The sequence below is a fragment of the Triturus cristatus genome, chromosome 7 (assembly GCF_964204655.1).
Source record: "Triturus cristatus chromosome 7, aTriCri1.1, whole genome shotgun sequence".
NCBI classification, from domain to species: domain Eukaryota; kingdom Metazoa; phylum Chordata; class Amphibia; order Caudata; family Salamandridae; genus Triturus; species Triturus cristatus.
In genome coordinates, this window is record NC_140590.1 from 1,617,766,698 (window position 1) to 1,617,789,267 (window position 22,570).

Consider the following 22,570-nt stretch of genomic DNA (forward strand, 5'->3'; position numbering starts at 1 on the left):
TGGAATAGCACGTTTTTTTCTTTCAAATTTTTTTCTTCACCAGGAAAATGATTCCCAATACTGAAACCCCTTCCCTAGCACCCCAAGAAAGATCGGGGATGCTCCGTTCCCCTATCCATCAAGGAAATGGATTTACACAAGCGCTTGAGAAGAGTAAATCTGTAGCCATGTGTGGGGTGGGAAAGAGTCTGGGATGAGGTTGTGGATGACTACAAGTTCATGTGTTTCTGGACATTCACAAACTTTCAAGGCATCTGTGGCTTCAAGGGCCCACTCCCAACCCAGTGGAAGACATGTATTGCTTTATAATATCACATGATCGTAGGGGTAATATTAGGGAAAGTAAAAGGTTTTACGACAGCAAGTTCACCTTTTTGAATTCCTTGCAGTTGTAAATCCAACCGTTTGAAAGTCTGATTTTCAAATGCAAGCGATTTTGTGATTGGGGCCCACAATGTTATAATTAGGCCCTGTAAGACCTGTATTTAAAGAGGGACCACAATATTGTAACGTATTAAGTCGATGAGTTGGATTTCCAGTGATTATTTCTACTTCCCATCTTGGAAAGGAAACTTAAAATAGTGAATGTGCTCTTTATAAAGGCGCGTTCAATATCACATTGCATGAACAGCTTTTAGAAAATGTCATTTAAAACACACTAAAACGCATTCTTTTTTTGTTGTTGCCGTTTTTAGGTCTCGCCTACGCAGCGCGCATGCGCTGCTTAGGAGGAGACCTTTAGAAATCGATTCCGTTTTTCAGGCAAAAACGTGCACACATTGCATTGCTTTGAATGGCAACGCATGCACGTTTGGCGATTCCCTTGCGGGAGCGAGCAGCGCCATGTGTTAGCAATTATCGCGCTCGCTCCCGCTAGGTAAACGCTGCGTGTACCTGCTCTCAGCCGCACTCCCCCCACCCCTCCCACTTGTTTTTTTCATGCATCGTGCTCGCTTTCACTTTCTTGCCGGTTCTTCACTTTTCTTCCTCTTTTCTTTTCATTTTGTCTTGTTTCTATTTGCTTAAGCACTCATCAAGAGTACGTGGTTTTTATTGGTTCCCTCGTGTGCTGCTTCCACTGCCGTGTTGGTGTTGCTCCGTCCCTGTTGCTTGTGAGCATCTCTGACTCCCTCTGATGCACTCACCCTCCTGTGCTTTTGCCCGTTTTTCCACCCTTGTGTGCTTCTATTCCCTAACACCACATTGCACTCTACTCCTTGTTCTTACTCCTCTCTGTTTGCTTTCCACCCCATGCCCTCCATGTTGCTCCCTACCAACACTCCATTTTTTCTTCTCTCCGCCCTTATTGTTACTCCCTCCCATTCCCTTAGTTAAACTCCCCACCTTCATTGCGATCCCGTACAAAGCTGTTGATCACCCTGTGGCTCTGCATCGGTATCTGCTGAAATTAGTAGTGTATTGAAGTTGCGTCTGCCTCTGTGCTAGAGAAAACTGGACACTTTTCTGAACTAATGTGATTTTCACCCACAGCACGGTGTCTCAAGGGGAGGATGTGGCCTAACGGCCAGAGCTGACGACTTTAAGGCTGGGAAACCAGGTTCTAGTCTCTGCGTCGGCTCAACATCGTGTGATTCTGGGCAAATCACGTAATCTCCCCGCCTACCAAAAACAAGCATTGGCATAGCCAATAGGTCTCGCCTTTGGGACCTTATAAGTGTTTAGCCATGCAACAGTTGCATAACTAAATACTTGTAAGGTCCCAAAAGCGAGACCTATTGGCTATGCCAAGCAGCCGTGCGGCCGCGAAAGTGATCGCGATCAAACATCAAAGCGGCCGTGCGGCCGCGAAAGTGAAAGTAATTGCGGTAAAAGCGGCGCGTGCGCCCGCGCACATGCACTGTAGCTCTAGGCTGGCCTGGTAGCACTTTTTGGAGCCCTCTCAATAAGTCTCGCCAGACCAGCGCATGCGCTGGTTCAGGCGAGACCTAATGAATGTGTCCCTGTGTAACGTAACTAACTGGTGGCTCATATAAAACGTGCTAATACATTCGGGTCGAGTTTGCGCTATATAAAACTCCAAAAATAAAAAGTCTGCCATGGTATTTTAGGGTGGTTCTCGTGTTTTTATGGTATAGTCTGACAGGCCCCTTCCATATCCCGTGATTTTCTGTCACCCCTGCCCCCCTCCCCCTGCTTTTCTTTCTGCCCTGGAGAAGTTGTATTTGGATGCAGTAATCTCAATTAAACATGGCAAATTGCAGCATCTACAGCATGGACATCTACAGCATGATTGTGCAGTGGCTCCTCGTCATTAGGGGGTCTTCCAGCCTTTGTTGCTTCTTCAGCTTACAACGTTACGCACATCTGCGCTTACAGTTTCAGCAAGCATTGCGATTGTGGCTCAAAAGCTGGGATGGGCGAAAGTAATACACTTTGTGACACGAGGGCAAGTAAGCACTGCTGAAGCTACAACTTGAGTACATAACTATCCCCAGTGGCCAGTGCAGCTGGTACAGTCGTACTAGGGTCCTGCTGTGAGGAGAGAACTGGGGTCCTGGTGTGAGGAGATATCTGCAGCCCAGTTATTTCCTTTTACTAAAGATGGAGGAGTCTCCATGTTGCATCCGGTGGATCTCCTCCACGCAGCTTAGACATTTACTAAGATGTGGTTGGTAACAACTTTTACAGAGAGGCTTAGGGACGGCGAGATATATTGGCTTTGCGAATGCTTATTTTATACATGTCTTCACTGGATTATATCATGAATTTTTGGTGAATAGTTGTGAGCACATGCATTCAGGAGCGTGAGGGGCATGAACCACACTGTAGAGTAAGCTTCACAAAACTGCAGTTTCTGTCCTGGACCACCCACAGGGGCTTAGAACAGAACGAGACCTTGCAGAAAATAACAACTCTGGCTCTTTTAGAGGTTTCAGAGGCCCAGTGACGGATGGGATCATTGGGATGTGCCATATACGGGGTGCCCTGCTTCATCACATCAGCATCCTGTTGGAGGAGATACCACCACACTTGTTCTTTTTATTAGGCGAGTTGAGCCCTCACACATTGAGCGTACGGAATTTAACGCCGGTGACTAGTCATGTGGGAGGGATAGAGGTTAGGGCTGAGTATCCGAGTGAGTAAGCAGCCTGCTGGAGGGAAGGAGATTGGGGGATTGGGGAGGGAGATGGGGAGTGGGGGAGGGAGATGGGGAGGGAGATGTCGCTGAGAGTGGTGGATGAGCCAGGGTCTGACCTCATGGGGTGTTGCAAGTAAGTGGGCTGAAAAAGTGGGGCGGCGAAGTCGGGACAAGCAGTATGATGAGCCATGGGGATGAGAGAGGGTGGGTACCCCCAGAGAGGCATGAAACCTAAATAAAGCAAGCATTGGCATAGCCAATAGGTCTCGCCTTTGGGACCTTATAAGTGTTTAGTTATCCAGCACAATATCCCTGGTGCAACAACATCATGTGTTACATGGCTAAACACTTATAAGGTCCCAAAGGCGAGACCTATTGGCTATGCCAATGCTTGTTTTATATAGCGCGAACTCGACCCGGAGGTATTGGAGCAGTTTGCATGAGCACCAGTTATATTACGCAAGGACACATTCATTTTTGGTAGGCACGGGGAGATTAAGTTATTAATCAACCAGGGTGCTGTGGCTGCTGCACTGAAGATTTCTGCCACTGTTATACACCGCATTTTTGGTAGGCACGGGGAGATTATCTTATTTGCCCAGAATCCCAAGGTGTTGAGCTGACGCCGAGACTCGAACTGGGTTCCCCAGTTCCAAAGTCTGCAGCTCTGACCGTTACGCCTCTCCCCATTCTTTCAAAAACTTTGCCAGTGGTGACAATGGGGCCACGGTTCTTGGAAAGACAGGTATGGCTACTTCTAGAATTAAACGTTCAGAATCACAAACTTTTAATGTCCGTGTGAGAGGGTTGGGGGGAGGAGGTCTGCTGAAGAGTAAAGTTATTCACTAGCCAGCACTTCCACTCTGAAAATCACTCTCCCATGGCTGCTGTGCAGAAGTAGGGACTGGGTGTCATACCAGTACCAGGGTGCTGTGCCTGCTGCACTGGAGATGTGTGCCACTGTTATACACCGCGTGTGCCAGGGCGGTGTACCACTGCAAGGACCAGCAGCAGTAGCATAGCCAGTGTGGGGCTTAACAAAATATTTAAGTACTTAATTTACTAATTGATTAACTAATGATAGCAATGCCCCCCTGCCTGCTGTTTGAATTATAGCGACAATATAGATGTAGTGGGCTTCTAAGACCTCGGGGAGCAGGTGCAAAGCACCTGCTGCACCAATGGAAGCTAACCCCCAGGCCAGCAGCATGCGCCCTGCCCACCCATGCTGCAATCGGCAGTCAGAGTGAGTGTAATCCCTGAATCGTTGTGTGCAATCCCCGCTGGGCGGCGCTTGGCACAGCCTGCCCGTGATTGCACACAGGATCTCCGCATGTCATCATGGAGGGGGCGGGGTCGTATTTCAGCATGCCGTGGACGGGGCGGCGCGTGAGGATGTTGCAATCGGGAGCGGGTGCATCATCAGCTGGGCTCTCTGACTCAGAGCGAGAAGCGAAAGCAGCGAGCAACGAACGTTAGCTCGGATTTACATCATACCGAGGGGCGGGGCGAGCGGGTGACTGTCAGGGAGAGTGGGAGGAGTGATTGTCAGAAAGGGAGGGCGAGTGCCACTCTGCTCTTTCCCTGATCCCTGCTCGCCCGGGTCGGATGCTCTTTGTGCCCACACATCCAGCAACACCTGGGCGACACCTTCCCTCCCCCACGCAGGACCCTCTTGCACACAGGGCCCCCCTGCAGCACCCAGGAGCACAGCAAGCCACCCCTGCCGCATCACCCGGCCCGGAGAGCGCACGGAGAGGACATCACTTGTGCGATCTCAGCTGGCAACGCTACTCTCACTATCACACCAGGGGGCAGTGTGCCAGTGCACCTCTGTCTGTTCGTCTTGTGCTAGCCGGGGCACCGTGAATGGTCGTCACTGGAGTGGACATCAAACTGCTCATTACTGCTCCTGGCACACAAAAAAAACGCTCTTTTTTGGCTTGGATATTGTGAGGATTTGGCACTGAATCTACTCTTTACTGGCCTGGAAATAGATACCACTCTTTGCTAGCCTGGACCTCGCACCGCGTGGGCACACCAGAACTGTCCGCTGGCTTTGGCAAAGCATCTCCTCTCCCCTGACACAGGAACAGTGCCAGCTCTTCGCTGACCTGGGCATCGCTGGCCTGAGGACAACTACCCTTCACTGACCAGGGGTGGTAATCACTCCTCATTGGACCTGGCGTCCCTGGCTTGGGCACCACTACTACTGGGAATCCAGACTACGCTTACGTGACCTGGGCACAGCAACAACTCTTGGCCGGCTCACGCGCCTTGTGGTGGTCTGAGGACGTGACCAGGTGAGCATTCCTGTGCTCTTACATGGGCTGAGTAATGTTTATTAAAGGTATCAATTCTCTTAGTCAAAGTACTCTGCCTTTACTTTAGGTCAAGCGGGCTTTGTTCTCACTGTCCCAATACTCCATGACCTTGTGGAGGGCAAGGTGCTCTGGGATCCTGGACATCACCTGCCCCAGGGATCTGGACCCAGCCCACCTCCCTGTCCCAACGTTCACTGCTGACCCTTGAATCAACCGGAAAAAAGTGTTGTTTTGTGGTGAATGTGTGATGTGGTCTGGTGGTTAATCGGAGCTTTGGTCATGTGATACATTGACAGGTGGTTTTGTGGTTAGAATGATATGTGTTTTGGTGAGTGGACTTGGATTAGAAGTTCAATGCCATCTCTGGGCGCTGTGAGGTCTTCTCGTTGCGTCTGGGTGAGCGAGGCTGTAACCCCGAACTATCAGGGGTCTCCACTGGCCCCATCTGGGTGTGATTTAGTTGTTAAGCTAATGTGTGTTCTTGTGGTGGGCCTCAAATGTGGTGTCTCTTGTACTAGTATGTGGTCTAGTGGTTAAGTTGAGATGTAGTTTTGTTGATATGTATTTAATGATAATATTGAGATGTTGTCTTACAGGGATGTCGATATGAGTTTTAATGGTTAAGTTGGTCTAATAGTTTCATTGACATTTGGTCTTGTGCTTAAGTTGTGGTTATGCTGATCTGTTGGGCAGTGATTACATTGAGATGTGGTTTAGTGGTCAAGCAGTGGTCGCATATTTTTGTTTAACTGGGCTCTAATGACTGAGATGTGATTTTGTGGTTGCGATAATTTACTGAATAAGCTGAGATGTGGGCTACTGGTTAGTATGGGAAATTATTTCGTAGTTGAGAAGTGGTCTAATAAATTTGTTGGGATATGTCCTTGTGGGATTGTTGACATGTCATCTAGTGGTTGCTTTGTGGTCTAGTGGTTGAGATGTGGCCTATTGGTTGAGATGTAGCCTAGTGGTTGAGATGTGGCCTAGTGGTTGCTGTGTGGCCTAGTGGTTGCTGTGTGGTCTAGTGGTTGAGATGTGGTCTAGTGGTTGATGTGGTCTAGTGGTTGCTGTGTGGTCTAGTGGTTGCTGTGTGGTAAGTGGTTGGGATGTGACCTAGTGGTTGCTGTGTGGTCTAGTGGTTGAGATGTGGTCTAGCGGTTGTGTATAGTGGTTGTTATGTGGTCTAGTAGTTGGGATGTGGTCTAGTGGTTAAGATGTGGTCTAGTGGTTAAGATGTGGTCTAGTGTGCTGTGTGGTCTAGTGGTTAATGTGTGGTCTAGTGGTTGAGATGTGGTCTAGTGGTTGCTGTGTGGTCTAGTGGTTAATGTGTGGTCTAGTGGTTGAGATGTGGTCTAGTGGTTAATGTGTGGTCTAGTGGTTGAGATGTGGTCTAGTGGTTGCTGTGTGGTCTAGTGGTTGAGATGTGGTCTAGTGGTTGCTGTATGGTCTAGTGGTTCAGATGTGGTCTAGTGGTTCAGATGTGGTATAGTTGTTCAGATGTGGTCTAGTGGCTGCAATGTGTAGTGGTTGCTGTGTGGTCTAGGGGTTGGGATGTGGTCTAGTGGTTGCAGTGTGGTCTAGTGGTTAATGTTTAGTCTAGTGGTTGAGATGTGGTCTAGTGGTTGCTGTGTGGTCTAGTGGTTGGGATGTGGTCTAGTGGTTGCTGTGTTGTCTAGTGGTTGCGATGTGGTCTAGTGGTTGCTGTGTGGTCTAGTGGTTGCTGTGTGGTCTAGTGGTTAATGTGTGGTCTAGTGGTTGAGATGTGGTCTAGTGGTTGCTGTGTGGTCTAGTGGTTAATGTGTGGTCTAGTGGTTGAGATGTGGTCTAGTGGTTGCTGTGTGGTTTTGTGGTTGAGATGTGGTCTAGTGGTTGCTGTATGGTCTAGTGGTTCAGAAGTGGTCTAGTGGTTCAGATGTGGTATAGTGGTTCAGATGTGGTCTAGTGGGTGCAATGTGTAGTGGTTGCAGGGTGGTCTAGTAGTTGAGGTTTGGTCTAGTCGTTGAGATGGGGTTTAATGTTTGCTGTGTGATTCACTGGTTGCTGTGTGGTCTAATGGTTACTGTGTAGTCTAGTGGTTGGGATGTCGTTTAATGTTTGCTGTGTGGTCCACTGGTTGCTGTGTGGTCTAGTGGTTATTGTGTGGTCTAGTGGTTGAGATGTGGTCTAGTGGTTGCTGTGTAGTCTTGCTGTGTGGTCTAGTATTTGAGATGTGATCTAGCAGTTGTTGTGTAGTCTAGTGGTTGCTGTGTGGCCTAGTGGCTGAGATGTGGTCTAGCAGCTGCTGTGTGTAGTGGTTGCTGTGCGGTCTAGTGTTTGAGATGTGGTCTAGTGTTTGAGATGTGGTCTAGTGGTTGCTGTGTGGTCTAGTGGTTACTTCATGGTCTAATGGTTGAGATGTGGTTTAATGATTGCCGTGTGGTCCACTGGTTGCTGTGTGTTTTAGTAGTTACTGTGTGGTTTAGTGGTTGAGATGCTGTCTACTGAATGTGTTGATAGTGATCCGGTGGTTGATCAATGCTTCAGGGTGAGCGGTGGTTCGCTTGAGATGTCCGGTGTATGCACTGTGGTGGTCTGGTGGGTCAGCTGAGACATGATGTGGTGCTTTACATGTGCTCTAATCTGTATGTTGAGATTTGGCTTAGTTATTATGACGTGGCCTGGCTGTTTAATTGTTGTATAGTAAATATTTTGAGACGTCATCTGATGGTTGAGTTGACAACTGGTCTTTTGGATGCAGTGTGATCTAATTATACAGATGTGGTTGAGGGGTTCACTTGAGACGTTTAGATAGCGTTGAGTGGTAAAGTTTAGATATTGTGTCCGTCTCGTTGTCACTTGAGAAACTTTGAGACCTGGGATCAGATTGTGTGATCTGGGGCACATTCCCTCCTCTTAGTTCCCATGCACCGGTATCTTTCACTTGGGAATGAGTTAAATGCCGTCTCTAGGTGCTGTGCGTCCTCCTCGGCGAGCGAGGCTGTATCCCTAAACCATCATGGGTCTCCGAGTTGCCTTACCTGGCCCCAGCGCTCCCCAAGCCCCTCACACTGCTGATGACATTGAACTCGGAAGCCCAGAAAGGGTTAAGGGACGACCCTCCCCGCCACTTGTCATCCTCCCCCGGGAATACGAAGCCGGAGGATTGCAACATCCGCTGATACTCCGAGGAACAGACGCCTTTCCTCTTCCTCTCCGTGGCAGGAAGGCTTGACTTCCTCCCGGCTCCCCCCGGCCCCCAGGGAGGCCTCCTCCGGCTCAGCGCACTTCCAGTAGGGACATCTCTCGCCCCGCCCCGGGGCAGCGAGAGTGTCTGCCTCTCAGGGGGTTGGGGTGCCAGACATGGGGCTTGATTCAATCAGTCCAGACTGGGGCTTTCGCTTCCTGACACAGCCACACCTGGGGGCCTTTATAACCCTCTCCCGGGGTCTCCGCCCTCACCTATCCTGCATCACACCGGCCGGACGGCTCTCCCTCTGAGGACGCAGACCCGACCCGCGCCCTACACCCAGCCCACTCCCGGAGGTAAGGGCTCTCTTGTGGTGTCTTTTGTTTCATTGCTTTCCAGGTAGTTGGTAAGTGCGGGGTAGCGCTGCGTGCGTCTATGCGCTTTACAGCAGAAGGCAGCCTTCTAGTTTTTCCTGGTTGTTTGGTACCTTTGGTGAGGCACAACGTGCGTCTATGCGCTTTACAGCAGGTTACAGTCTTCAGGAAGTGTGTAGTGCCCCCAAGTTGGTCGTATACCCTAATACACTGCGCTGCGAAGGGCAGTCTGATCTTGATGGGGCGGGGGGCTTTGTTGAGGGGGGGAGAGGGGCAGATAGTGTGTGATAAGTTAACGCCGTTCCAGAGGAGGGGGCTGTGGCTGTGTGTGATGGGGTCGAGCTGTGGCTGTGTGATGGGGTCGGGCACGTCAGGGGTGAATGTGTATGTATGTGGTGCAAGCATTCATTCAGCGGGGTTCTGTGCGGGGAGGAGGGATTAGATGGGTTGTATAGAGAAGCCATCCATAGCTGGGTGCTAAGTGTGGAAGGTCGAAATGGATGAGGGACATCATGGGGGCTGGCGGGAAGGGTGGGGTTTCTTGTGTTCGGCCATTTCATGCCTGGTCTGAGCTGACATGTTTCCGTCTTGTGAAGAGCGCTCACGCGGCGGGATGCACCCCTGAAAGAGACCAGTCAGAAAGGGGGTCTGTTCATGTGCTGGTGTGAACATTGCTCTAAGCAGTTTTGGGGTTCAGTGCTATAAGCATTGGGCTGAGGGGAGCTGTCCCCCTAAGTTGAATCGCTGCCGTGTTGCTATATTTTACCTCCTTGCACCTGCAAAGGAAGCGCGTGGAGGCACCGACGTCATTGAAAACACGTGGAGGCTCAAGGGGCCACAGTAGTGCAATTTGAGACCTCTGGACAATAATGTATATTTTAAATGAGAATTTATGGTCCGTGTGTTTGATACCTCCGCCCTCTTCCCCCACCCCCTAAAAGTCAATGTGGTATTTGTGGCATGTCACAAGCGAGGGCGCGAATCCAAGCCGTGCAACTTACACTCAGTGAGTGAGATTTCAGAAATCTGAACAACCCAAATTACTTCACCCTACATATCTGGGGCGGAACGCTTTACTGCCCCTGCCCTCCCAGGATAACCTTGATGGCGCACACTTCCCTAAGCTTCGCAATGACAAATGTAAAAATGTCAGGGGAATTTACATATGTTGGCAAAAATGCATAGACACGCCATTGTGACACAGTGATACATTCAGCACACTCACCTCGCTGCTAAACATGGCCCTGACACACCACCGAGAGAGACACAGAAAAACCACAGACCTTAAGAGGGCACCATTCGCACATTACTCAGGCGCCGTGACACACGGGCACACCCCGACATGATGCCATCTGCCTGAAACACCAGCCCAGTCATACCTTCACACTCACCTCAGTGCTATAAATAGCGCCGCGCTGCAGTGAGACAGTGACACAGCCCTCCGGAGCACTAGGGCATTACTGATAGTCACCAGCTATAGTGACACACGCTTGAGTGATAACACAAGACCCGCAGACCCGCAGGCTTTACTGCTAGAAACAAGGCTGACTGGCTTCGGCGCTAGACACTGACACGCCGGCCTTGCTGCTGTACAGGAGCCTGGGAGACCTCCGTGCTGAAACCAAGAATAAGATACACACAGACTCACTACTAAACACGAGACACACAGGCCTCCCCGCTGAACACAAAGTCAACAGTTACATGCTGAATAGATACACACATGTCTCACTACTAGCACGAGACCCCCAAGCCTCACTACTACACACAAGGTGGACAGGCCTCCTTGCTGAACAGAAGACACACAAGCACTACTACTAAACACAAGACGGACAGGCCTCACTACTGAACACAGACACACAGGCCTCCTTGCTGAACACAAGACACACAGGCCTCCCCGCTGAACACAAAGTCAACAGTTACATGCTGAATAGATACACACATGTCTCACTACTAGCACAAGACCCCCAAGCCTCACTACTACACACAAGGTGGACAGGCCTCCTTGCTGAACAGAAGACACACAAGCACTACTACTAAACACAAGACGGACAGGCCTCACTACTGAACACAGACACACAGGCCTCCTTGCTGAACACAAGACACACAGGCCTCACTACTAAACACAGAACACTGAAGCCTCACTACTGAACACAGACACACAGGCCTCCTTTCTGAACACGAGACACACAGGCCTCACTACTAAACACAGAACACTAAAGCCTCACTACTGAACACAGACACACAGGCCTCCTTTCTGAACACGAGACACACAGGCCTCACTACTAAACACAGAACACTAAAGCCTCACTACTGAACACAGACACACAGGCCTCACTACTGAACACATACACACAGGCCTCACTACTGAACACATACACACAGGCCTCCTTTCTGAACACGAGACACACAGGCCTCACTACTAAACACAGAACACTAAAGCCTCACTACTGAACACAGACACACAGGCCTCCTTGCTGAACACAAGACACACAGGCCTCACAACTAAACACAAGACAGACAGGCCTCCCCGGTGAACACAAAGTCACAGTTACATGCTGAATAGATACACACAGGTCTCACTATTAAACATGAGACCCCAAAGCCACACTACTAAACACAAGGTGGACAGGCCTCCTTGCTGAACACGAGACAGACAGGCCTCACTACTAAACACAAGACAGACAGGCCTCCCCGCTGAACACAAAGTCAACAGTTACATGCTGAATAGATACACACAGGTCTCACTACTAAACACGAGACCCCGAAGCCTCACTACTAAACACAAGGTGGACAGGCCTCCTTGCTGAACACGAGACAGACAGGCCTCACTACTAAACACAAGACAGACAGGCCTCCCCGCTGAACACAAAGTCAACAGTTACATGCTGAATAGATACACACAGGTCTCACTACTAAACACGAGACCCCGAAGCCTCACTACTAAACACAAGGTGGACAGGCCTCCTTGCTGAACAGAAGACACACAAGCACTACTACTAAACACAAGACGGACAGTCTCTCTCTGTGTGCAGTGAACCCCTCTAGGTCTCCAGTCTCCCTCTCTGTGAGGTGACTCCCTCCAGGCTTGTCCTCAGTCTCCCTCTCTGTGCAGTGATTCGCTCCAGGCTTGTCCTCAGTCTCTTTCTGTGTGCAGTGAACCCCTCTAGGTCTGTCCCCAGTCTCCCTCTCTGTGCGGTGAGTCCCTCCAGGCTTGTCCTCAGTCTCCCTCTCTGTACAGTGATTCCCCTCTGGTCTGAAATGAGTCTCTGCCTTTGTGCAGCTAACCCCTGCTAGCGGAGTCTCCACCCTAGCCACGGAGCCATGTTTCTACTCATTGCCCTGTGTTTCTACTCATTGTCCTGTGTTTCTGCTCATTGCCCTGTATTCCTACTCATTGCCCTGTGTTTCTACTCATTGGCCTGTGTTTCTACTCATTGACCCCTGTTTCTACTCATGGAGCTGTGTTTCTACTCATTGGCCTGTGTTTCTACTCATTGGCCTGTGTTTCTACTCATTGACCCGTGTTTCTACTCATGGAGCTGTGTTTCTACTCATTGGCCTGTGTTTCTACTCATTGGCCTGTGTTTCTACTCTTTGACCTGTGTTTCTACTCATTGGCCTGTGTTTCTACTCATTGACCTGTGTTTCTACTCATTGACCCGTGTTTCTACTCATGGAGCTGTGTTTCTACTCATTGGCCTGTGTTTCTACTCATTGGCCTGTGTTTCTACTCATTAACCTGTGTTTCTACTCATTGGCCTGTGTTTCTACTCATTGGCCTGTGTTTCTACTCATTGGCCTGTGTTTCTACTTATTGACCCGTGTTTCTACTCATTGACCTGTGTTTCTACTCATTGGCCTGTGTTTCTACTCATTGGCCTGTGTTTCTGCTCATTGACCTGTGCTTCTAGAGTCCTGCTCTCCAGAACTAATGTCTTTCTTCTTCTGGTCCCTCTAGATGAGCCTAAATGTGCACAATGTCCCCAGAGGGCTTCTTCTCAGCAGGAAGCGCCTTGACGCAGAGGACTCTGACACCCCCAGATGTAAGCGGCCCCGGACTGGCCCCCCGCCTGGACTGGCACCATGTCTACGGCCCCTTCCTCGGCCCTCCTGTGCTGCGCCCCGCGAACGGACCATCTCCAAGATTGGCTCCTACACCTTGCTGGACCACCAGGAGAGGCCGAACGTGTACCTGGCAGTTCACCGGCATACTCAGCAACCCTACATCTGCAAGGTGAGCCCCTCTCCTCTCCCAGCCCTGGGCAGGGAACTTCAGACCAGAGTTTAAGGGATAACTCTGCTGTCAGGCTGACATCTCTGACATTAGTGCAACCTGAAGGTAACTCTGCTGTCAGACATGTACTTGTAACAGCTGGGAAATCTCACGAATAGCTCTGCTGTCAGACATGCATCTCTTTCATCCCAGCAACTTCATGATAGCTCTGTTGTCAGATATATAATTCTGTCTTCTCAGTAACCTAATGATAACTCTGTTGTCAGACTTGCACATCTAACATAAGCAGCCTGCAGGATAGCTCTGCTGTCAGACCATTCGCTAATGTTTTTTTTTTTAAACAAACTTTATTGCCTTTTACATATTATTCAGCCAGTCCGCTGATTGCGGTACAAGTAAATGCAAAACATTCTCATAGTCGGTGTATCTCATTATATACGTTATGTCTTGTTATCTTTATGAGTCCGAGTTCCATGTGTTTCAGCTTAACCATTCGCTAAAGTTTGAGCGCTTTGAGAGATGGCGCTGCTGTCAGAGGATTTAATCTCTAACATCTGAGCAACCAGCGATAGCACAGATGGACAATATATTACTTGTCCTGGGAATGTTTTTAAATTCCTAAGCTCAGGAAAAGAATCTAATGATTTTCAGGAAAGTATTTGTTACTTGTGGCTGTCAGAGAGAGCCCTTGCATGAATATCGGATACAAAATCCCATTATCCAGTTATTTACTGTTGCAAAGTAATAATGGTGGGAAACAAAAGTTGTTTCCTATTGTTGCTACATTATATATGTGATGAAGTACCCCCTGCCATATATTATAAGGATATTGCAAGTCACCGGGGAGTTCCTTTATAAGGTTAAGAATCTCCGAGGTGACTTGCAATATTCTTATAATGTATGACAGGAGGTACTTTATTCCTTATAATACATGGTCACACTATCATGTTTCACACAAACCAGTTAAATCCTATATGTATAGCTCTTTCATAAGAGAGAGCATGTTTGCGAACATGAAGAATAAAAATTTAATCTCTGGTGCAAAATTAAACACATAAAAAAGCTGTTAGATAATTGTTGCAAAAAGATATTAGAACCAATTTAAGGCGTCATTTTTAAAAACAACGCAAAGTAGATACATACAGAAGATTATAACTTTTTTTTATAACTACTTTAGGAGAGTAACAAAATAAACATGCTGCCACAAATCTCTTCTTTCAGATTGTATTTGTCCGATTAGAAAAACAGAGCAGAAGAAAGACAAGCAACATTTCATTTTCGCTGTTTAAGCAGCTGCTTTAATTACACTTGTGACCTGACCTGCCTTTCACCTCTGGCAGCAGGCGCTGTGTTGGTACAACCCAACTGCATTAAGTTTCTGACTTGATTTATATATAATTGGAGACTGAATGTGTCACAAGTCGTTGATTATAAATAAATTAGAGGGGTTTTAATACAGGGTTTGCATAATCTCATGCATTATAAAGTAATTCCAAGCTGCTCTAACAAGGCTCCCCTCTCCGATGAGAATATACATATATATATATTTGAGATCTGACTGTTGGAATTCTCTGGGTGTCTTTTATTTTTCAATCTCAACTTGCCAGGAGTGGTTTGCAACTGTGTTGAAAGTAAAATGTAAAACTGCCTCTATCCTTCTTCTAAAGATTTGTAGTATGCCCCAGATTTATAAGGGCTATAAAACATGGTTCAGAAAATAAAGCGACTCTGTAAAAGTACAAATGTGAGGAATAGCGTTGATTAATTAAGGGATGTTGGAACCTGTTTTACAACCCTGCTCGTTAAGGCCCGACCCTGCAAGAGCTGAGCAACATGTACCATTAGTAGCTACCAAAAGTTGCTTACTGCTGCCACCAAGCGGTTAAAGTCGGAGATGCACACTTATCAACAATCCACAAAGTAAATCATTCGGTCCACCACCAAACATTTTGAATGTAATGGCGAGGTCAAAAATGTGAAAAAAAGGAGGCACTGTGTGGCGTGCACTTAAAAATAAACACCTGAAGATTACATATAACGGACTTCGATCCAAGGCTCCAGCTAGATTGGCAGCTGGGGACATTTTGAGCGAGGAAAGCTGCTTTACTACTGCACGAGGACCCTGAAAAGGAATATTCGGAGTGAAAACTGGTGGCCTCTTTCAGGGCCGGACATGGCTCTTAAAAATAAGCTTGCAGTTTTTCCCTTTTTAAGTGAGGAGGGAACTAGGGCTAATTATGGGCGCACAAGGCTTGCTGGTATTAAGACACATCATCATCATGCATACGTATTTATGTTTTTCGATCTCAACAAATCGTATAATATAAGAATCACATACATAAATAGGAATAGCTCAGAGTAAGATACATTTGATAGTATTGGAACACCAATCACACATCAAAGTTAGAAAACTGAAAAAAAAAACCCTCTAGAATTTATTAAAAACAATAAAACCAATGGCCTAAGTTTACCGAGCTACTCTAAAAGACCGTGCTTCTTTAGCAGATATTATTCTGGCATTATGAAAAATAGAACATAAAAACCTTCCTCTTTTGTATTGTGAACTGGACAGACAAAAAAAACGTGATTAAAATCTTGGACTTCGTTTTTTTCTGTGACAAAAGTGTGCAAGCTACATATATTTTAGTTTTTCCGAGGCTTTTTTTTATACTTATCAGCGTGAGGGCCTGTGCTCTTAATAATATAAACAACTTATATTTACAACGTCTCACACCATGGCAGATGCAATAAAAGCAGCTTTTTTGCAAATATGTGTACACCAAGCACAAAAATGAAAAAGGCGCCCAATTAATTTAGATTGCAGTGGAGTGTTTTTGTTCGTCATTTTTATGTAATGGTCTACATGTGGAGGCCTGAGACGAAAAAGACCCCAACCAAAAGTCTGCGATTCATGTGAAGGGGGAGAACCAAGCAGAGGATACTGGCCTCCCGGCCTATATGTGCCTGCACGTATCAACATTCCTGTGATATCAGGAGAAACTCTGAGACCTCCCACATAATAATCTCAACCAACAGGGACATGTCCTCCATGGGGGGATAATAACAGGAGAACTGGCAAAGCGGGAAATTGAAAGATGTGCCAATATGTCGGTCGGTGCCTCTCAAAAGCAGGTGAGAGTGAGGCCGAGTCATGGCTGATGTGGGTGGAGCTATTGACCCATGTTGTATGCTGTAGTGGGTGGAAATTAAATGCGAATGACACAAATCGATGGAGGGAGCTGGTTGTAAGCGCCTGTAAGTAAGTATTTTATACATATAAGTTAGGTAACGTCAACTGACAGACCTAAAAATAGAATCTCAACCTAATCTCAAGACCCCACCCCAATCTAGCCATTAGATCAAGTCTCAGCGAAAGCACTAAACCAACAACTCCATTGGTGTGTGTTGGCTTCGTCCATTGTTTTCATTCTGCGATGCCCAGCCATTTATCACATGCTCTTTTTCTTTCAGGTGTACACCATGAAGAATTACCAGGAGGTCATAGCTCCCTACGCCCGCCTGCCTCCTCACCCGAACATTGCCCCCATCACTGAGATAATCCTCGGGGAACAAAGTGCCTACCTCTTCCAGGAGCCGGGCCATGGTGATATGCACTCTCACATACGACAACGCAAGCGTCTACCAGAGAGGGAGGTGGCCACCATCTTCAGGCACATGGTAGAGGCCGTGGCGCACTGCCACGCCAACGGGGTCCTTCTGCGTGACCTCAAGCTACGCAAATTTATCTTCTCGGACAAGGAGAGGTGAGTAGGCGTTCCTGAACCCAACTGTTGCCAAGGGGTAACCTGCCCTATAAGAAAATTCCCACATACTCATTATGTATGGTGGGTTGGGGCACAGGGTTAGTTCAGTGGTTTTGGTAGGAGGAAAGTAAGGGGTAAGAGACAGTAAGAGCTATGAAATAAGAAGGGCAGAGCCAGTTTCCATTTGACACTCTGTGAGACATATAGTGGCACATTTGTCTTTGGGGATACTGACTGTTCAAGACTGTCTCTTTTAGCAGTGGTATGAGATGGGGCCTTCTCCCAGTCAGGGCCAGCCTTGGGCATGGGCGAGCTGGGCCCTGGCCCGGGGCGCCAGTATTCGAGGGCACAGCAGGGAGTTGCCTGACTTAATGTCATGCAAATAGCCGCCCGTCCATTCCACTTGGTTTTAATCGGGGCCTGTTAAAGACTGTAAAGAGCCCTTAATGTACGTCAACACAATTGTTAGCACCCCCATCAACCCCCTACCATCTTCCATCTTCCTCACAACTCCTGCTGTCACACGGCAATGACCCTCTCCCCCCACCACAAACACCACATTTTCTTTCCGTCTTGGACGCTGTCCCGGTCAGTTCGATTTAGCGCTGCCCTGCTCCCAGTGTAGTTGGTGGGTGCAGCTCTGGGTCCCTTTGCGCTTTCCAGTGTGGCGACAGCAGTGGATGATTGGGTGACCGGGCATGAATGGTAGTAGCCCTCACTGTTTTTGGTGCTCTCTACCTTAAAGAAGAGTTATTTGAGATGTCTCAGTCCTAAGCGCTTAAAGTGTCTAGAGGAGATGGTTGTGAGAGGGCAGAGTGGATTACAGTATTTGAATCTGAGTTGGAGCATAACAGACCTTCATGCTTATTTCAGTGCTTCTGGTTGAATTTGGGTTGACAGAAGTGGCTGTAGTTTTTTTGCACATCCCTTTGTCAAATTGTGGTGTGTGTGTGTGTGTGTGTATTATAAAAGAATTTAACGTGCACATCTTCGAGATTGAAGGAATTTTGGGTTCGATGTAACTTATCCTTTCATCCTTTTTCACCAGGACCAAGGTGGTGCTGGAGAACCTAGAGGACTGCCACCTCCTGGAGGGCCCGGAGGACTCCCTGTCTGACAAGCACGGCTGCCCGGCCTACGTGGGTCCGGAGATCCTCAGCATGGACAGTTACTCAGGGAAGGCTGCAGACATCTGGAGCCTCGGCGTCATCCTGTACACAATGCTGGTGGGGCGTTACCCATTTGAAGACACAAATCCCGCCTCGCTTTTCAACAAGATCCGCAAGGGGGTCTTCGCCGTCCCAGACTGCCTCTCCCCCAAGGCGCGATGCTTGATCTACAGCATTCTGCGTAAGGACCCGGCAGAGAGACTCACTGCCCAGGGCATCCTGCTCCACCCCTGGCTTTTGGCCACAGATGCAATGTTGGAGGACTGCCGGCTGCACCCGTCTGATGAAACGGGACGTGATCAAGAGGTGCCTGAATTTAAGATCTGTGAGGATCAGTACGATGATGATGGAGAAGAGCAGGCCCTTTACAGCTAAAAAGTACAGTTCCTGATTGATGCTAAACAGTGTCAAACTGGTCCGACAGCCTTGATGGGCCAGGGCAGAGGGAAGGCAGTTGGGACTGTCTGCCTTTTACTGGAGGGCTCCATCGCCCAGCCTCGCGGAGACCTCTGCAACCAGAAGTGTTCTTAAATGCCTCTCAACTGGTGGAAACCAAGGATTGTTCCCAAACGCCAAAGTGCCTCCAAGCAGCCAGTGCCTTATGCAGCCAGTGCCTTGTGCCATAATCCAGATGTGAAGGAACCAACACACTACTTTTAGATCTAGCTTGGATTTTTTTGTGGTTTTGACTTGTGAAGACACTTCTGCTCCTCGTAGATGTTTGGGTAGCCTCCTTTAGTAGGGGTTATCCCAAAGTATCAGCAGTGACTTGCCTTGACCTGTACCAGACAGCAGGGCTCTTTTGTGGAGGGGAACACTGGAGCAGCATATTCCCAGTACTGTTTCTGCGCCTGAAGCAGACCTGACACTGGATCTTGCTTTAATACACTGCCCGGCACTGACCCAGAGTGGCTTAAAGCACTCTCTCTGGTTGATTTTACCCTGCCACGCTCGCTAGCACCCGGTCTCCAGTTAAGAGTTCTGTCTTCTCTGTCTTTGACCTGAATTCACCTCTCGGGTCAGCATGGAACCAAATGACCTTGGTTGACCTTGCCCTATCCATATGTGGTTTGACTTAAGAGGAAACATCAATTTCCAAACAGACCTGAGCCTTCAATCAAGGGCAGTACTAGAATAGATTCTTGTACGGGTTGGCCTTTCCCTGACATGTGACTGATTGTATTCCAGACCAAAACTAACCCAGGAGGCGGTACAAGAGAATGTTATCCTCTCTGGCCTCCCCATATCTCTGAGTGCCTCTCATATCATGCCATATCTCTGGGTTTTCTCAAATCCATCTTGCTGTGATGTCCACACACCCTATTCTGGACTGCCCTATTCAATTTCAGAAGCCACTAGAGAACAATAAGTATTTAATCAATCCAGCGGGTGGTTTTGGGTCAACTCAGAGTGGGGTCATGTGGGTCGACTCAGTGAGCGGACATAACTCCAATAGTCGTGAGGTGATTGGTCACTCCAGAGAGAACTTGTGGTCAAACCTTAGAGATAGGTCATGAGCGAAGCCTGAAAAAGGGGAGGTCGCGAGTCAAACCAGCTCGCTGGTCACTCTTCACGAAGGCCATAATTTGATTTAAGGAACGGTATTGCTCCACCAAGAAAGTGCTGTTACTCCAGAGAGAGGACATGGGTAAGACCGGAGAGAGGGCATGGTTCAAGCCTGAGAGAGTCAAACTAAAAAAGGAGAAGCCATGAGTAAAACTATTGAGTGCATTGGGTCTACCCAGTGAGGGTTCATTGGTGTCTTCAGAGGGAGGGTATGGTTCAACCCAGAGAGAAGTCATGGGTAACCCATAGAGAAGTGTATGGGTCAACCTATGTGCAAATTACAATCCAGTTTGCGTACTGAGCTGCTGTTCTCTTGCCTTCCGTCGCACTTTCTGGGCAGTTGGGTGGGTGGTGACGGCTTGGATTACAGAAAGCTAATTGTGTGTATTGTATGTAACTGTCCATATGTGTACCCTATGCCGGTTCTGATGACTGCGATGCAAACAAGGGCACCATAAACTAATGTTAAAGATGTTCGTCTTAGAAGGCGGCTGGATGACCCGGGCTCTCACACTACACCAGCGCAGATCAGACGAGGCAGCTTACCTCAGAGCTCAACTGCATCTTTATGCCTGAATCATAGATGTTAAATTGTGTGACACCCAAATGTTGATGTCTGTGTACCTACAGATTGGATTGGAGCTGAGCCTCCATTCATTCTACTCAGCAGTGTGCATTGCAAGTGACAAATACTGACATATTATGTTCAAATGTACTAGAAAGGGGTCTGCAAGACCTGCCTGGCCCTGCCTGTTCATGGCGCTCCTCTTAGCTAGCAGGAGTGGGGATTCCTCCTGATTGACGCTGAAAGATTGGGTTCAAATGGACTATAAAAGGTTCTGTAAAACTCTCCTAAACGGGCCACTTCAGAGCTTTAACTAATTGGGCAGCTGTATCTATATATACATACATACATACATACATATATATATATATATATATCTCCACAACTTTCCATCCATGCAAGGAAAGAAATCCAGGACGCCCAGGGGTGCTTATTCAATGTTTAATCCAGGCAAAGTTTCGCATCACCAACACGTTTCGCTATCAAAGCTTGTTCACGGTATATACCTTGAATAAGCACCCCTGGGAGTCCTGGATTTCTTTCCTTGCATGGTTGGAAAGTTGTGGATGTGACTTATAGGGCAGCCGGAGCCCGTCTACGACCGCCGTATTTGAAGCTCTATACTTCTGGGGTTTTGAGCGATATATATATATATATGTTGCCGCCCTCCAGGAAACCTACACTGTGTGCTTTTCTAATGTGCAATAAATTATCATTTTACGTATTTCTTGGAGTGGGGTGAGTTTATATGCAGGAAGCAATAATTGGGCAACATTGTTCGGGCTTCCAATGCCAGCATCAGATGTTGGAGCACGCGGTCCCTACACACATATAGATATATATGTACATACACACACATGTACACATACGCCCACTTGGTGCCTTTCATTTATGTACCCAAGTGCCTTCCCTCCACCCCTCCCTGGTTTGGGGGCTCTTTGATCTTTGGTAGATAGATGACAACCACAGGTTTCTCCCCATGATGGAGTAGAAGCTTGTCGGTTTAAAGTATTCCTGAATACGTCTTACCCGAAATTTAGGCTAGTAATCCTTATGAAGGGGAGGGAGGGTCATTCCTTTTAATCACCTGTGGTGGGGATCTGTCTACTCCCCATGCATTTGTTTAACAGTGCCTCGACCCCAACCTCACCTGTAGGTGCCTGCATCACTCCTTAGAAACATTCCTCACCCCCAACGTGCCAACTTCTCCCCATAGTGTTTACCTTGTGGCGCCAACCGAGTGCCCTGTAACCCAGGACTTATGTGTTAGTGCCCGGGCCTGCATTCGCACTACAGAGGGATATCTATTTGTCGTAATGTGTCTTTATTTTTTGTCTTTTGATAAATGAAAGTTTTCAATTGTATATTTGTCCGCGTACTTCTTTTGGGATTGGAGGGTGGTAATTTAACATCAACAGGGTTGAGAGGGATTTGGATTAAAGCCAGATGCAATTCAAGCACCCAAACGGGCCTAACCATGATGTACGCACCTGCCTAGGGCACACGCCCCATTCTGTCCGTGTAGAGGATCATTAGTTAGACACTATACTTCTCAGAAGCTTTCAGGGGCTGGCTTGTAGCCGGAAGTTCAGAAACTTGGCCTCTCGAGACAGTTCTTGGTCTCTGAAGGCTGGACGTCCTTGGTTCCTCAAGACTGGAGACCACCCTGAACCCTAAAAACAACACACCATACTTCAAGATCTGAAACACGCCCCCTTCTGACTCCTCCGGACTAGAGCCACCCAGAGAAAGTTCTCGTTGGTGCCTGAAGTCCGGAGACACTTCCTGGGTCCTCAAGGGAAGAGGGCCTTCAATGTCCCTTTAGATCATTCTTCTCAAGATCACACATGTACCTTCTGTGAGGCTTTAGAAGTGAGCAGGCATCCCACACAACAAAGTGCAGACAGTGTACTGATGCAGCGTTTTCTGGGCGCATGCTGTTCAATTTCTTGACATTTTCAGATAGTCTATTCCTTTCTTGGTCCTCCGATGGACGCACTGAGGGGTGAAGGAAGTTAGGGTGTCACAATTCATTCAACTAATTAACAGTGCACCCATTTGGCTACACAGTGAGGACCAGGAATCGGTAGCCAAGTTCAAGGGTGTTTATTTCAAATTAGTAATCAGATTCAAATAGATCACTCTCAATAGCATGCTGTAAACTGGATGACAACAGAGAGATCAAGTCTCCTAAAGAAATTTGTGCAGACAAGAATTAAACAAGTAGCTCTGTAGCTGCAATACAAAACAACAACATCAATACCTGATGTTCAGAAAACAATCTTAAGTTCTCCCGTCTATACATCAG

General features: G+C 47.9%; 1 protein-coding gene across 2 annotated transcripts; it reads left to right on the forward strand.

The window, feature by feature from the left end:
- The first annotated feature begins 5,263 nt into the window (after positions 1-5,263).
- TRIB3 (tribbles pseudokinase 3) lies at positions 5,264-21,624 on the forward strand. Of its 2 annotated transcripts, none has more exons than XM_085619545.1 (4): positions 5,264-5,403; positions 12,923-13,198; positions 16,670-16,962; positions 18,011-21,624. In XM_085619545.1, exons 2-4 carry the CDS (start codon positions 12,923-12,925, stop codon positions 18,504-18,506), a joined length of 1,065 nt encoding a protein of 354 aa, XP_085475671.1. In that variant the 5' UTR covers positions 5,264-5,403; the 3' UTR covers positions 18,507-21,624. The 2 variants fall into 2 exon arrangements, with proteins under 2 accessions (XP_085475671.1, XP_085475672.1); XM_085619546.1 differs by lacking the exon at positions 5,264-5,403 and adding an exon at positions 8,600-8,946.
- Positions 21,625-22,570: the final 946 nt, after the last annotated feature.